Source organism: Geotrypetes seraphini, chromosome 2 (genome assembly GCF_902459505.1).
Source record: "Geotrypetes seraphini chromosome 2, aGeoSer1.1, whole genome shotgun sequence".
In the NCBI taxonomy this organism is placed as follows: domain Eukaryota; kingdom Metazoa; phylum Chordata; class Amphibia; order Gymnophiona; family Dermophiidae; genus Geotrypetes; species Geotrypetes seraphini.
Genome location: NC_047085.1, coordinates 156,005,160 through 156,021,342, shown reverse-complemented (window position 1 = coordinate 156,021,342; position 16,183 = coordinate 156,005,160). Strand labels below are relative to the sequence as shown.

Below are 16,183 nucleotides of genomic sequence, written 5' to 3'. Positions count from 1 at the left end.
TACAATTCTGTGCAGATTACAAATTATCCAGGCACTCGTGCATTATTCCCTAACTGTCCCGGCAGGTCCCACTCTATCTAAAGTACCTGGGGCAATGGGGATTAAGTGACTTGCTCAGGGTCACAAGGAGCAGTGTGGGATTTGAACCCCAAACCTCAGGGTGCACAGGCTGTAGCTCTAACCACTGCACCACCAATTGCCATTTAAAATTTGAAGTTGTATTATATCAAATTATTGAAATAAGCTAATGTTAATAATGCTGGTTCCTGGCACAGGTGATTACCGCCCTTCCAAAAAAACCTCCAGGACCTCAGTTCTAACTATAAAATAAACTGACATGCAAGTTGTAGTTGGGCTAATAAATTAGGCTGCAGCTTTATCAAACTAAACCAAGTGGAAAGTATTACAAAGAACACCTTTGCCGTTGCACCTGGCCAAGAGGCGATGTACAAATATGAGGGCGAATCAAAATTTAAAGGCAATTGTTTATGCAATAACTAGAATTGAGCTAGCGAAATACAACTTGTGCACTCACACATTGCCTGTTGGCTAGTTCGTCCACACATAGTGCAGCGCTCGGTCTTTAGTAATGGGCCAGAACCATCGGCACTCCATTGCGAGATTGCACCATCGAAGAACAACGTGCAGTAGTGCGCTCTCTTTGTGCAGAGGGAGTGAAACCTGCGGAAATTCACGGTCGGATATTGACTCAGTGCGGACATAGCGCCATAAATCAGCATACGAGTGGGTAAAAAGTGGGAAGAACAGACGTAGCTGACAAAGGTCATTGTGCACACAATAGCACATTGATAGGGCGGACGCTTTGATTAGAGACCGAGTCTCAATTGGCTGCAGATTTGGATATCGGCTATGGATCTGCATTTGCCACAATGTATTATGGCTCGGGTTAAAGGAAAGTCTACGCATGGTGGATTCCCAAACAGCTTACTGATCTGCCCAGTGACGTGGCGAGAGTGAGAGGCACCCTGGGTGGTGACGCCCCTCCCCCACCCTCTTCTCCACCACCACCTCCGCACACTTCACCCCCCTCCTGCTGCCTGCGCACGCCGCTTCCTTGTCCCTTTACCTCTGCAATGTTCCTGGCACGAGCAGCAACTCCCCACCTGCTGTCGTGCCAGCGGCGGCTCTCCCTCTGATGTCACTTCCTAGGCACGGGTCCAGGAAGTGATGTCAGAGGAAGATCTGACGCTGGCACAACAGCAGATGGGGAGTTGCTGCTCGTGCCAGCGGCGGCTCTTCCTCTGATGTCACTTCCTAGGCACGGGTCCAGGAAGTGATGTCAGAGGAAGATCTGACGCTGGCACAACAGCAGATGGGGAGTTGCTGCTCGTGCCAGCGGCGGCTCTTCCTCTGATGTCACTTCCTAGGCACGGGTCCAGGAAGTGATGTCAGAGGAAGATCTGACGCTGGCACCACAGCAGGTTGGGTGTTGCTGATCGCGCCAGGAATGTTACAGAAGTATGAGGGAAGGAAAATGGCGTGCAAGGCAGTAGGGGTCCTCACCAAGACAGTGCTTGGGGTAGACTGTCCCTTCGCTCCCCCCACCCCCCTTACTACGCCACTGGATCTGCACAAGCAACAGCGTGTGGAGGTTGAAACTCAGATCTGAATATTCTGGAGAGAATTGTTATGGCGCCAAGACATGGGTGCATCATTGTGACCCGGAAAGCAAAAGTCAAAGCATGATAATGTAAAGGAAGCTAATTGAACAATACAACAAACGAGTCGTCTTGCATGGGGACTATGTTCAATTGCTCACAGTTACTTCTATTAAAGCCATTAAATGTAATTTGCCTTTACTTTTTGATTTACCCTCGTACATATGTTGCATTTCACTAGCTCTGTTCTGGTTATCACGTAATTTAACAATTACCTTTAATTAATTTTTTATTTGCCCTCAGACCTACTGTATCGAAATGTATATCATTTCAATAGCCTTCAGCTTGCAGCTCAGTATTTAAAAATAAAAGTTCCATTGTGATTTGAATCAGGGTCATTTAGGGCTCCTTTCACGACGGTGCGCTAACGTTTTTAACGCACGCAACAGATTAGCGCGCTCGCTAGCCGAAAAACTACCGCCTGCTCAAGAGGAGGTGGAAGCGGCTAGTGCATGTGGCATTTTAGCGCGTGCTATTTCGCGCGTTAAGGCCCGCGCCTTCGTAAAATGAGCCCTTAGTTTATAAGGCTACTGGTTCTAACCACTAGACTACTTTTCTGCCCTGATTGCTGCTTTTCTTTTTTTTATCTTGAGTGAAATGGTGTGGTGGCCCTGTTAGTCCAAGGTAATATACAGATATGAAAAAAACCAAAACCAAAATAAAGGAAATAAGGTAATGGGGCTCATAATAATAATATAAAAAAACGTCTAAAAAGTGGCCTAAATGGGTACTTGGACGGTCAAAAAGCCTGATCGTCCAAGTACCCATAATCAAAGCTGGTTTTAGACGTATGTAAAATCAGATTAGGCCTTTCCCCTGCCTCTAAACGCACAGAGAGAAAAGAGGCATTTTTAGAGGAGGGGAAAGGGCGGGAGGTGGGCCGACCTACACCTAGGTGTACACCAGGTACAACCAAAACTTTAAGCAGGTTGACTAGTCGGCACTTATACATTTTGACTTAGACCAAGTCAAAACAGGTATAAGTGCCGAAAAGGGGCCGCTGAGCTGATTGCTGCAGCTCAGTGGCCCCAGAAACCTGCCTATCCCCTACTGCAATGTTCGCTGTAGAAGAGATGGCTCATCTCTCCTGCCAGCGATGGTGATCACCCAACCCCCTCCAAACCGCAGCACTTCGGGGTGAGCATCACGGCAGGGCATCTCCCCTGCCGGCGATCCTCATCCCGAAGTGCCGTGGTTCGGAGGGGGGTGGGTGATCACCATCGCTGGCAGGAGAGATGAGCCATCTCTCCTGAAGTGATCAGCCCTCCCCCAGCTATTATGATCAGGTAGGAGGGGGCCCAAGCCCTTCTGCCTGGCAACACCATGAACCCCCAACAGCATCGGGGCAAGAGGGAGCCCAAGCCCTCTTGCCCCGCGATCCACAACCCCCTTCCCCCCGCCGAGTCTGATGGGGCCAGGAGGGAGCCCAAGCCCTCCTGGCCCAGTGATCTCCAACCCCCCTCCCCCCCGATCTGGCCAGGAGGGATCCCAGGCCCTCCTGCCCTCGATGCAACCCCCCCACTAGCGCCCCCACGAACCCCCGACTGCCCCCCGCCGACCCGCCGACCCGCCCACCCCCCACCTCCTTCCCCATACCTTAAAAATTGTTGGTCGGACGGACGGGTGCCAAGCCTGTCCGTCCGACAAGCCAGCCATCTCCGGAATGGCTGGCCTTAGGGCCTGATTGGCCCAGGTGGCTCAAACCCCACCCACAGGTGGGGCTTGAAGCACCTGGGCCAACTGGAATTGACCCAGTTGACTTAGGCCCCTCCTGTGGACGGGGCCTTAGGCACATGGACCCAACCGGCTCAACAAACATTTTGTCCTGGGAGGAGGGTTGGTCACCAAATCAGTGAGGCCAATTAAAAATAAAACAAATTGATTCAAATCAATTCATTCAGATTGAATCAGTGAATCAATTTGAATCAGAAATCGGGCAGCACTAGTGGACACTGCTCTCCTGACTTTGCTGCTGACTCTTTAGGGCCCCAGAGTTAAAGAAGACCAAAGTCCAGTCAAGCAAAAAAAAGCCTCTGCTGCAGGGCTAAGTGAACACAGAAACTTTTAGGGGGTCGATTTAGGTGCCATTTACAGAATCTGGACCCTGGTGGCTATCAACAGACAGCCTTCTAATCTCTAAGTCTGACACATTAACCTAATGAAACCTCATGCTTCAAGGACCATGTTTTCAGAACAAATGTTAGCAGAATTTTAAAATTCCTCATTCTATATACATGATGAAACCAGTGATACAAAAGCATTTGAAGCAGTATTATCCTGGCTCTCCAATACAACATTTTGTAGGAATTCAGACGGCTATAATGCTGAAGGTATCTGGAGGATCTCTATGCTTTTAAATCTTTGTTTACTAGGGAAAACACAGCTCTAAATTGGAGTTTACTTATGCTCTAACAGATATTTAAATGGTCTTAACCTTTCAGTGGTTCCTAATTGTTCTGCCCTGCCCGGGCTTCTGTTATGCATTGTAAACTAGCACATCTGGAAGTTGATTTCTCTAGGAATGTATTACAGCATTAAGGAACAGTGTTCATCTTGTTTCCTTTTATACATTTAGGTAGAAACAGAAAAGCTGGATCTGGATGATGCTTTGATATATGAAGAAGATTTGGATGCAGGAATAATAGGTGATGAAGAAAACGAAGAAAGCACAAAATTGAAAATACTTCGAAAAATTGCCTCATTAGCATCAAAACTGAAAGAGTTTATTGGCAATATTATAACCACCGCTGGACAAGTAGTAGTTATTGTTTTACTTGGTATAACAGGTTAGTTCTTCTTCTGCCTCTCAAAGAAAATTGCAGATTAAAATAGTAAATGCATTTTTGGTAAATTTAACACCAGAAATAAAAATACACATATTAATGGGAAAGGGAGGTAATCTTTTCAAACTATCCACCTGACTATGACCAATAAACAATAAAATTGATCTGCTGGAGGTGAGGATTGGTAGGAGATAGGGAATTAGATGGCTGTTGGGTGGAGAGGGAGACATCACTGATTATCATATCTGTTGGGCTGGAGAGAGGATTGTGTGACTGCCAGGGGAAATTATCTTTCATTTTCACAGCAGAAGGGATGGAGGGATCACTGGTTCCCGAATACAGCCATATCTGGCTCAGTAAGCAGATGTAGTTTTGAGTGGCCAAGGAATCCTTTTACAAAGCCATGCTAATGATACCCGCAAGGCAAATGTGATGAAGCCCACAGGAATTGAATGGGATTCGTCACATTTATCACATGGGAATCGCTGGCTTGGCTTTGTAAAAGGAACCCTAAGTTAGCTAGCCAGCCAATCATATCCCTCCAATATTTGAACTGTTATGAATTTGAGCTGCTAAATTCTAAAAGTTAATTAAAATTAAAATATTATTCCTAGTAAATATTTAAAGGCATTGATATAGATCTAGCAAGCTAGGACATCATTTAGCAGGCTAGATCTCTGTGAAATTTATTCTGATAGGTTTACTACAAAAATTGACTCTAAGCACCAATACTATCTGCACTTACTTGCTATGTAAAGAAAAAAGTGAGGTGGTGCATTTCTGCAACTAATTTTTTCCTAATTAACCCAGTTTTTGTCCCTAAGACCCTATAGCAGGCTACTTTTGTATATTTTTTTGTTTATTGATGGGTCAGGGCTGGAACCACTATGCATTGGCACCATTAATCCCTTCACTCACACTTCTCTGTCACACAGTAAATTAGTCTAAGCCAGGATATGAGGTTCTGAACCAAAGGAGTTACGAAATTTAAATTCATTCATTCATTCAATTTTCTATACCGCTCTCCCAAGAAAGCTCAAAATGGTTTATATTAATTTATTCAGGTACTCAAGCATTTTTCCCTCTCTGGTCTGGTGGGTTCACAACAAACTTTCAACAACAATGGTAAATGCAGAGGTATAAGCAAAAATCAACATCAGTCACTCACCATCTGTTTTCCGTTGTCCCCTCCTGCTTCTCAAGATCTAATCTTCTATAATTCCTCCTGCTGCTCCATCCTTGATTTTCTATCTCAGGCGTGGTAGTGGGCTGGTTCCCCATTCTAGCTTACCCCAAATGGTTAATACATAAGCCTCTGCTCTCTGCCACCACACTTTCACTGCTCTTATCTCCTGTCTTCTCCAGGCAATGGCCTTCCTTTTGCTGTAAGGTATGATAGCAGGAGCCAAAGACAAAGAGGGTTAGGGTTTATACCAGCCAGTGTCCCTCCAAGAAGGATCTTCTCCCACTATTTACTAGTTAAGAATCCTTTCCTTGTTCTTGAAGGTGAGGGACTATTTACAGGTCAAACGCTAGTATTTCAGTAGAGCCACTAGAGTTCTCATAGAAACATAGAAATAGACGGCAGATAAGGGCCACGGCCCATCTAGTCTGCCCACCCTAATGTCCCTCCCCTGTTTAGAGCAGAACCCTTGCTGTCTCTACACATACATAGGGCTCCTTTTACTAAGCTGCGTTAGGGCATTAACACGCGGAATAGCGCGCGCTGAATTGCCATGTGCGCTAGACCTTAATGCCAGCATTGAGCTGGAGTTAGTTTTAGCTGCGTAGTGCGTGGTAATATCCTGCGTGCGCTAAAAACGCTAGCGCACCTTAGTAAAAGGAGCCCATAGTTTTGTATGTACTGTAACTTCAGTAAATCATTTTCTTAATAATTTTATCAGACTGAAGGTTTTAAAGTACTGTATGTATAATTTCACTTTGATTGGGGTTTTTTTTTCCATGTGTATAGGTATGATGTTACCATCTTTGACCTCAGGTGTATACTTCTTTGTATTTTTGGGACTGTGTACGTGGTGGTCTTGTTGCCGTATAATTGATCCGCTGATATTCAGCTGCCTATGTGTGCTAATGGCCATATTCAGTGCGGGACACTTGATTGGACTTTATCTATACCAGTTGCAGTTCTTTCAAGAAATAATTCCACCAGACGACTACTATGCCAGGTAAGTCATAACTGTTTTAACTGCTTCCGGTTGCAGCACATCATTTTTTTGTGATTATGTTTCCATTTGGTAGTCTGATATGTGAAAATGAATGGCTGAGAAATGTGGCGTGAATAGCATGTTCGACACATTTAGAAAAATGGTGCCCGCCGCATGTCAGTCACACTTAGAGGCCGTTTACAGAATCGCGGCAAGCAGCGCCTATGTAAAAACTTAGGTGCCTGAAATGTAGGCCAAGATTTTAAAGGCCTACATTTAAGGTGCCTAAGGTTTTGGAGAATCGTGCTTAGCAGTGCCTAAGTCATGCTCCGCCCATAGAAACACCCTCTTAGGCGTTAGGCACCACTAAGTGCCATGCAATAGGTGTTCATCACCTGATTAAATATTTTTAACCAATTATTGAGGATATTAAGGGTATTTTGCCAATTAATCCCCCTTTTTCAAAACCGTGCACTGAATGCTCTGCGCTGCTATGACACTCATTGGAACTGTATGACCGTCGGAGCAGTGCAAAGCAATCGAAGTGCTGGCTGGCGCTTAAAACCTCTTGTACATTTTTGTAAAAAAAAAAAAAAAAGGGGGGGGGTAAGTTAGGCGTCTAAGTTGGTTTTTTTTTTCTGAAGCATAAGCAGAGGTATATTTCTTGCTGAAAGCCTAGTTGGAAATTATGTTAATTTAGTTCCAACTGTCATATGCCTTGAACTACCTAAGTTTCTTATCAAGCATTCTGACTGTTGTTCATCTGTAGGGGTCTCATGCCCAGTAAGACTCGTCCAGTGTCTCTAAGAAACAAAACAACCCATCTCACATCCTTCATATGGGCCAAGCCTAAACTGTTTTGTTTTTTTTCATGCCACAACCTTTTTGTTATCAGAAACTTTTTTGATTGACCTGAGTTATGTTTTTTAAGTGTGTAACTGTCAGGTAACATCTGTCATTTTTATGATGTCAGAGACAGCATTTTTTCAGTTTCACAAATGAGCAGTTGTAAAAACAAGTAGAGATGTTTTTTCTCCAACAGGGTTTCTCCCAATTCTATTCATGTATGCAAATTAAATGTATTTTATATAAAGCCAATTAAAAATATGTTTTCATATGCGAATTAATATGTATAATAATAAAATGCTAAGCGCGCATGCGCACTCTCACCGCATGCTTCCCTGATTCCTGTTCTGTCGGGCTATGGCGGTAGGAGTGCGCATGCACGCCAGACAAGCCTCCCTGCTCTCCACCTCTCCACTTCGCGGCTGCAGAAACGGCCCCACACTCGCGGCTTCAGGCTCATCCAGCTACAGCACAGCAGAGAGTCAGCAGTACAGACTAATCAGTTTCTCCTTCCTTCCCGCGATCCGACCTGCTCACATAGGCCATTCCCGTCCCCCCCACCCCTTCCCTTCCCGCGGTCCTGACTCCAGCAGCCTGCAGCACTGTACACATGCTGCTTCGGGGCCTTCTACTGCCCTGATTTACTCTGGCATGTCACTGATGACATCATCAGAGATGCGGCAGACCAAATCAGGGCAGTAGAAGGCCCTGAAGCAGCGTGTGTACAGTGCTGCAGACACTGCTGGAGTCGCAGATTTGTCGGGACCGCGGGAAGGGAAGGAGGGGCGGAAAGGGACTAAGGGAGCCGGCCAGACTGCGGGAAGGGAAAGGGGGGTTAGGGGAAATGTTGCTGCTGCACAGGAAAGTAGTGTGGGGGAAGGGAAATGGAGGGGAAATAATTCAAACAATTTACTCTGTGAAACTTCCATTATTACACAATAAAAGGTAGGTGACAGATATGATACCTCCATAAACACACTGAGAGAGAGACACACAGGGAAAAAAGAAACTCCTTAAAGACAAGGAGCAATAGAGAAAGATTGAAAGAAACAAACAAACAAATAAAAAACAGTGGACAAGGAGAGAGAGACATAGAAAAAAAAAATCCACATACAGCAGCCAAAGAGGCAAACACCAAAACAAACACAGACAGAGAGACCAAAAGTATGAAATACAGACAGCAGCCAAAGAGATAGACAGAAGGTGACAGTCAAAAAATCACACAGAAGAACAGGGGTTTAAAGAGACAGATTTAAAGAAAAAAAACAAAAACTTTGGACAAGGAGAGAGAGACAAACAGAAAAAAAAGACAGGGGCTACAGAGACAGATTAAAAGAGACAGACACCAAAACAAAGACAGACAGGCATACAGCGGCCAAGGAGAGAGAGACAGAAAGAAAGACAGACACATAAATCTATTCTAGCACCCGTTAATATAACGGGCTTAAAGACTAGTTTTTTGATATTCTAATTAAAGTACCATTCCAAATGTCCAGCACCTTCAAAAGTTAGAATATATATTTTAATTCTGTTGTATATGCGTCAAGTCTAAAGCTGACAGATTGAAGTTGAAAGAAAGTTAATCATATGTTGGTAGTCAATTCTTGAGTATGCAGTTATGAGAAACTAGTGTGAATTCACTGGTCATACAACCAACTTTCAAGCTTTGACATTGCCCATACAGTATGGCTGTGACATACTGACTTGCACAATTGTGACACTGTGTCAAGTGCTTAGATTTTCTATTATACGAGGAGGTGCTGAAAAGTTCTCAGCCCAACCACAAAGAGAATGGCATGGATATGGTTCAATCAATGATCTGAAACAATGTCAAAACATAGAATTTTGCTTCTGCAAATTGACACTTAATGGAATACGATAACACTCTTTTCAGATACAGTGGCAAAATATCGCTCAGAATTTAGGAAATTGGTTGGTTGGGCTGAGAACTTTTCAGCATCCCCTTGTATTCAAAGAACATTGCATTTTTTGTTGTTCTTTTTATGCGATGTCTACTTCCAATATTTTCCAAAATAGAAAAAATATTGCATTGAAAAAACATTAAGGTTGGCTATTATTTTACTAAGTTAACGCTGCTTCAATGCTCATAGAATTCCTCTGCAGTGGCTTAGTAAAAGAGGGCCCTAGTTTTTATTTATTTTTTTTCATTTATTTATTTGACACTTAATCTTAGATTTGATTTGGGGTGCCATCTTGAGGCCTGAATGTAAAATGTGAAATATGAAAGAAGAGATTTGTCATCTAGACCTTGTAAAACTACAATAAAAATATTTGTAACATTTTTAAAGTGTTTTTAACTTCATGTTAATTTTCACTGTACTTCATATTAATAAGCTAATTATATATATAAACAGCAAATTGATACATTGCATTAAACCTGAAGTAGATTTTTTAAAAAACATACCTAGCATTAAACCAGAGGTGTTAAAATATAAGAAAGGTAAAGGTTACAGTCAAAACAATTTGCGTATTATATAAAGGTACTTATTTTGTACCTGGGGCAATGAAAAGTTAAATGATTTGCCTAGTGTCCCAAGGAACTGCAATGATAATTAAACCCACTTTGCCAGGTTTTGCAGGCCACTTGTACTAACCAGTGGGCAGAGTTGGATTAAAGGCACATGCCTCGGGCCCAGGAAGGTCAGGGGGGTCTGATATACTGCTCTAATGATGTCACATCATCTACTGCAGCGCCAAGCAGCTCTTCTTCTCCCCCCCCCCTTCCCCAAGCCGGCACCATCTCTCTCATCTCTGATCCAGCAGCATCCATCCCTCTTCTATCTACAGCGCTAGCAGTACCCCTTTCTATCCCCCAACCGACCCTCCTTCCTTTTGCCCTCGAGCTGGCACCACCGCTCCCATTTAGTTCTCTCACCCTCTGGTTCGCTGCAGATAATGGAAGCCCTGCTATTCCTACATGCAGACTCACGACCTTTGGCTAAGTTGCACCCTGCCTCTGAGGAAATAGGAAGTTTCAAGTTTCAAGTTTCAAGTTTATTTACATTTGATGTATCGCTTATTACAAATTTCTAAGCGATGTACAATTTAAAAACCAGCAGATTGTGGTAATACATACAATTTTACTAATTTGGACAGTTGACAAAACAAATTTAGACAAACATGATTGAGAAGGAAGGAAGGGGAAAGTTACAGTTGCATTATTTGTTAAAATTTACATAGAGGGGAGAGTACAATAGGTATAAATAAGAAAAAAAAATAGGAGAAGAGAATCTTAAAAACATATGAAGCTGCATAGAGGAGGTGGGGCGTGGCCTAGCCAAAGATCATGAGTCTGTGTATAGGAATAGCTATGCTTCCACTATCTGCAGCGATCCAGGACGGTGAGAGAACTGAATGGGAGCGGTGGTGCCTATCGCAATGTGCTTAGCAGTGCCTAACGCCTAAGTGGGCATTTCTATGGGCGGAGTGTGAGTTAGGTGCCGCTATGCGAGATTCTCCAAAAATGTAGGTGCCTGAAATGTAGGCCTTTAAAAGCCACTACATTTTTACATAGGCGTTGCTAGCCACAATTCTGTAAATGGCGCCAAAGCATGATTGACATGCAGTTGACGCCATTTATAGAATCAGCCCCTATGTACTTAGCATGTGGTCAGCATGTGAGTCCTTACTCCCTACAAAATAGGTGGCAGTAGGAGCTCACATGCTAATGACCACTTGCTATTGGGAAAATTAGCTTGTGGCCATTATTGGAAAAATGGATAAGCTGCCTTTTACCAGCAGCACTAAAAGTGGCCTCAGTATTGAGAAAAAACTGCATTTGGGCTACTCCAGGCCACTTTCTAACACTGCTTGGTAAAAGGACCCCATTGGGATTTTCAGGCATTTTTCTTTTTGGCAGCTATGTGGAAAGAGTGCACACTTTTTAGGAAGCGTGGGCGTTATTGAGGGAAATACCCCCCCCCACACACACACACACACATACACACACACAATTTCATATTTTTTCAGCTCATTTTTGTTTGCCATCTCTAGTAAAGATTGAAATGTGTAGTGATGGCCTTAAAAAAACCAAACAAACAGAATCTTAGGAATTATTAGGAAAAGAATAGAGAATAAAGCAAAGAATATCATAATGGCTTGGTATCATTCTTTGGTGAGAGTGCATCTCAATAAAAATATAGTAGAACTAGAAAAGGCTCAGAGAAGGATGACCAAAATAGTTAAGAGGATGGAATGACTCATATAAGTAAAGAAGTTTGGGCTCTTCAGCTTAGAGAAGAGGCAGCTGAAGTGAGTTATGATATAGAGAATGACACAGGGAAAAAATTTATCACCGTTCCCGTCCCGTCCCCGTGAGCTCAGTCCCTGTCCCCGTCCTGCAAACTGTCAGATCCCACCCGCACAAGCCTCGAATAGTCATGATTTTATGCTGAACTTATTTTATTAAAGCATAAAAAGAGACTATTTGAACAATTGTCATTTTATAAACACAACTAATACAGATCAAGGATCAACAAAACCCCTGTCTCCCCTCCCTTTCACAAATATCCCCTCCACTATTGTAAAAACTGAATAAACCAAATTACTACAGAATGCTACATAGAAAAATTAAGCTAACAGAATACTTCAGTCACACATGGAAGGAATAGTGTTAGGGGAGAGCAACTAGAGCAACTGCCCCCTGGTCAGAGAGAGAGTCCTAAGCCAGCTAGAAGCTAAAGAAGCACAGCCTGGGCTTTGCGGTTCCCAGTTATGTCCAATACCAGCTCTAGCAGGATACATATTTCAAATCTGAAATATTCTAATCACAAAATATAAAATACGTTTTTTTTCTACCTGGTATTTTATTCTTCAAATCACATTGGTCTCAGGCTTTGGTTTTGGGTTCCTTCTGTCTTCATCGTGGCATGGTAAAATAGGCCCAAGAGGAGCTGGGGGGGAGATGCCGAGTCTGACACGGGTGCAATTTTACCACAGGAGCAAGACTTTTCATCACTTCTACGAGGCGGTGAAAGGTCCTGTCCCCATTCCTGGAATAAACCAGTTGCAAATGTCCCCATTACTGCATATTTATTGTGGTGACCATGGTTTACCGCGGTAAAAGGTCCCCATGTCATCCTCTACTATGACAGAGGTCTATAAAATCCTAAGTGGAGTGGAATGGTTAATGTGAGCCAATTTTTTAACTTTCAAAAATTATAAAGACTAGGAGATGCTGTGTGAAGTTACATAGTAGCACATTTAAAATAAATAGGAGAAAATATTTTTTCGCTCTGGAATTCACTGCCAGAAAAAGTGGTAAAAATATTTAATATAACTGGGTTAAAAAGTGTTTATACTAGGAAACACATTATTGGAGTAAAAGTCCATAAACCACTATTAAGTTAGAGCTGAGGAAAGCCACTATATATTTTGTGGTTACATTGTATGAAATCTTGCTACTTTTTGAGAATCTACCAAGTGCTTATATCCTGGATTGGCCCCGGTTGAAAATAGGATACTGGGCTGGATGAACTATTGATCGGATCCAGTAGGGCAACTCTTACTCTCTTATGTTCACTTGGTCTCTCCACTATGCACATCCATTATAAAATTTAGTCTTTCCAGTATGGTCTTATCTTCCTTGAGTGACTCTTTTACTCCTTGATATAACGATGCAAATGACTTCATCACAGCCTTTCTGCTTTTAATGTATCTGTACAAGTTTTTATTATGAATTTTTAGCCTGTACAACAAACTTTTTTTCAAATTCTTTTAACATTCCTTATCAATGCATTGCATCTAATTTTCCAGTGCTTAAGTTGCCTCCTGTTTTCTTCATTGTTTTTTTTTTAAGTTGCTCTTTTGGCTCTAATAGCCTTTTTAACCTCACCTTTTAACCACACTAGCTGTTGTTTGGCTTTTCTTCCAGACAGATGATGGGTCACCAGGTCACATGGCCTCCACCGTTCATTTTGCCCTCTTTATTAGACTTCATCTCAGAACAGCTCAATGGACTCTAGCATCTCAATGGTCTCAAGTTCTCGATCACTTATCTCCAAAGATCACAGTCACCTCACCTCTTTGTCAATCCCTTCAGTGGTGGATGGATGCATCGAATCTTTCTGGGGTCCGTTATTTCATGTTCCTCCACATCAGAAAGTACTCACAACGGATGCGTCCAGTTATGCTTGGGGGTGGGGGCTCACCTAGACAGTCTCAGGACACAAGGTCTATGATCTGCTCAGGAGAAGACATTCCACATCAACCTGTTAGAGCTTTGGGCAATTCGGAATGCTCTAAGAATTTTTCAAGAGAATCTTTCCAACCGGGTATTCCTTCTTCATACAGACAGTCAAGTAGCGATGTACTACATCAACAAACAAGGAGGAACAGGCTCTCTCCAGAATGCATATGGAACTGGGCAATTGCTCGAAACATATTTCTCAAAGCCCTCTATGTACAAGGAAAACTGAATACTCTAAGGGGTTCATAATAAAAAAAATGTCTTAAAAGTGGCCTAAATGGGTACTTGGATGATCAAAAAGCCTGATCGTCCAAGTACCCATAATCAAAGCTGGTTTTAGATGTATCTAAAACCAGCTTAGGCCTTTCCCCTGCCTCTAAACGCATAGAGCAAAAAGAGGCGTTTTTAGAGGAGGGGGAAAGGGCGGGAGGTGGGACGACTTACACCTAGGTGTACACTAGGTATACACCTAGGCTTCCGATCGGATCAGTGGATCGGAAGCCATTGCTTGAAGTTTACTCACTTGATGAGCGGAAGTGGCTGAAATCAAGAAGACCACTTTCCCAAGTGAGAAATTTAAGATGAGTAGATGGCAGAGGTTCAAATGGTAGCTTAATCAAACTAGTGAGAACTACATTAAGATCCCAGACAACTGGAGGCAGTTTGACCGAAGGTTTGGAGTTGAAAAGTCCCTTCATAAATCTGGAAACAAGCAGATGAGTGGCCAGATATTTATGATTGACAGGAACGTGAAAAGCACTAATAGCACTGAGGTGAACTCTGGCCAAAGTGGTTTTTAGCCCAGAATTGGATAAATGGAGAAGGTAGTCCAACGCTGAAGAGGAAGAAGTATCTTGGCGATGAAGTGTAAACCACAAATTGAAGCTAGTTCACTTCTGTTGATAGCACTGCTGAGTAGAAGGTTTTCTTGAAGCAGCTATAATGGCTTGTACTGATTCAGAAAGACTGAGATCTGCTGGAGTTAGATCAAGAAGTACAAAGCTGAGATTGCAGGTTGAGACTCTGAGTGAGCAGAGATGGAAAAGTTTGCAAAGAAATTGGATCCTTGGCACTCGGTTGAAGTAGAAGGGAGAACCAAGGCTGTCGAGGCCACCGAGGAGCTATCAGGATCATGGTGGCAGACTCATTCTTGAACTTGACTAAAGTTTTGAGCATTAGAGGGATTGGTGGAAATGTGTCAAGGAATTTGTTTGTCCAATCATGATAAGGTGGTTCTCTGGACCCATCCTAAATTCCTTCCAAAAGTAATCTCAGCATTTCACCTTAATCAATCCATTGTGCTTCCAGTCTTCTTCCTAAAGCCTCATTCTCATCCTGGGGAAACAGCTCTTCATAAATTGGACTGTAAGCGTGCCTTGGCTTACTACATACAACGGACTAAGCCACACAGGACTTCACCTCAACTGTTCATCTCTTTTGATCCTAACAGACTGGGCCAGCCTGTAACCAAGAGCACTATTTTAAATGGTTAGTGGCCTGCATTTCCTTTTGCTATGCTCAGACTGGGCTCAAGCTCAAGGGATGCGTTACAGCACAAAAGGTCCACGATATGGCAGCATCAGTAGCGTTCTTACGTTCCATTCATATTGATGAAATTTGCAAAGCAGCTACTTGCTGCTCAATTCACACATTCACATCTCACTACTGCCTGGATTCCTATTCCAGGTGAGATGATCATTTCGGCCAAGTAGTATTACAGTATTTATTTTCTTCTTAATGGCCAACTCTCCTTCCATCTGATTATATTAAGTTAGGGAGTCCCACATGTGAGAATATGCTGCCTGCTTGTCCTAGGATAAAGCACAGTTACTTACCATAACAGGTGTTATCCGGGGACAGCAGGCAGATATTCTCACATCCCTACCACCTCCCCTGGTTGGCTTCTTAGCTTGCTTATGGAACTCAGGTACTGCGAGCCGGTGTCAGGCAGGAAGGCACTTGCACATATGCATGCGGGCAGTCACAAAGTTTCTAAAAACTTAAAGTGGCATTGCACTTTTACCACTGTCTGTACTGGGCTCTGTGGATGATGTCACCCACATGTGAGAATATCTGCCTACTGTCCCCAGATAACACCTGTTATGGTAAGTATCTGTGCTGTCTGTCCTCATATGCATTATGATAAAGACCATCAACCATTTTAGTAGCCTTAGTCTAGACCAACTCTATCCAGAATACCTAATGGTTATCCAAAGTTGAATGATTAATCAGGTTTAAGTTATATGCTAGTAAGACTGAGGAACCAAATACTATATACAGATAACCAAATACTATATAACATTCAGTATAGAAGCCACACATTACATATGTATTTAGAACTGCGAGTGCTAGAACTAGTTTTTAATTCGGATTTATCAATAGAACCGCACAATAATACAGTAAAGTTAGCCTTTTTTTTCCAGCTGAGAAAAGTTCATAACTTATGACAGTGATCTCCAACATGTGGCCCTCAAACAGTTGGCTGAAATGCTCTTCCAATCC

General features: G+C 42.9%; 1 protein-coding gene across 5 annotated transcripts in view; it reads left to right on the top strand.

Annotated features, from left to right (window-relative positions):
• The window catches only part of PIEZO2 (piezo type mechanosensitive ion channel component 2), a 760,979-nt gene that overhangs the window by 358,931 nt on the left and 385,865 nt on the right, over positions 1–16,183 (top strand). For all 5 annotated transcript variants that reach the window (XM_033934096.1, XM_033934094.1, XM_033934095.1 and 2 more), the window contains exons 6-7: positions 4,255–4,465; positions 6,435–6,648. In XM_033934096.1, the coding sequence (XP_033789987.1) occupies positions 4,255–4,465; positions 6,435–6,648 (425 nt within the window). The remainder of the gene's footprint in view (positions 1–4,254; positions 4,466–6,434; positions 6,649–16,183) is intronic.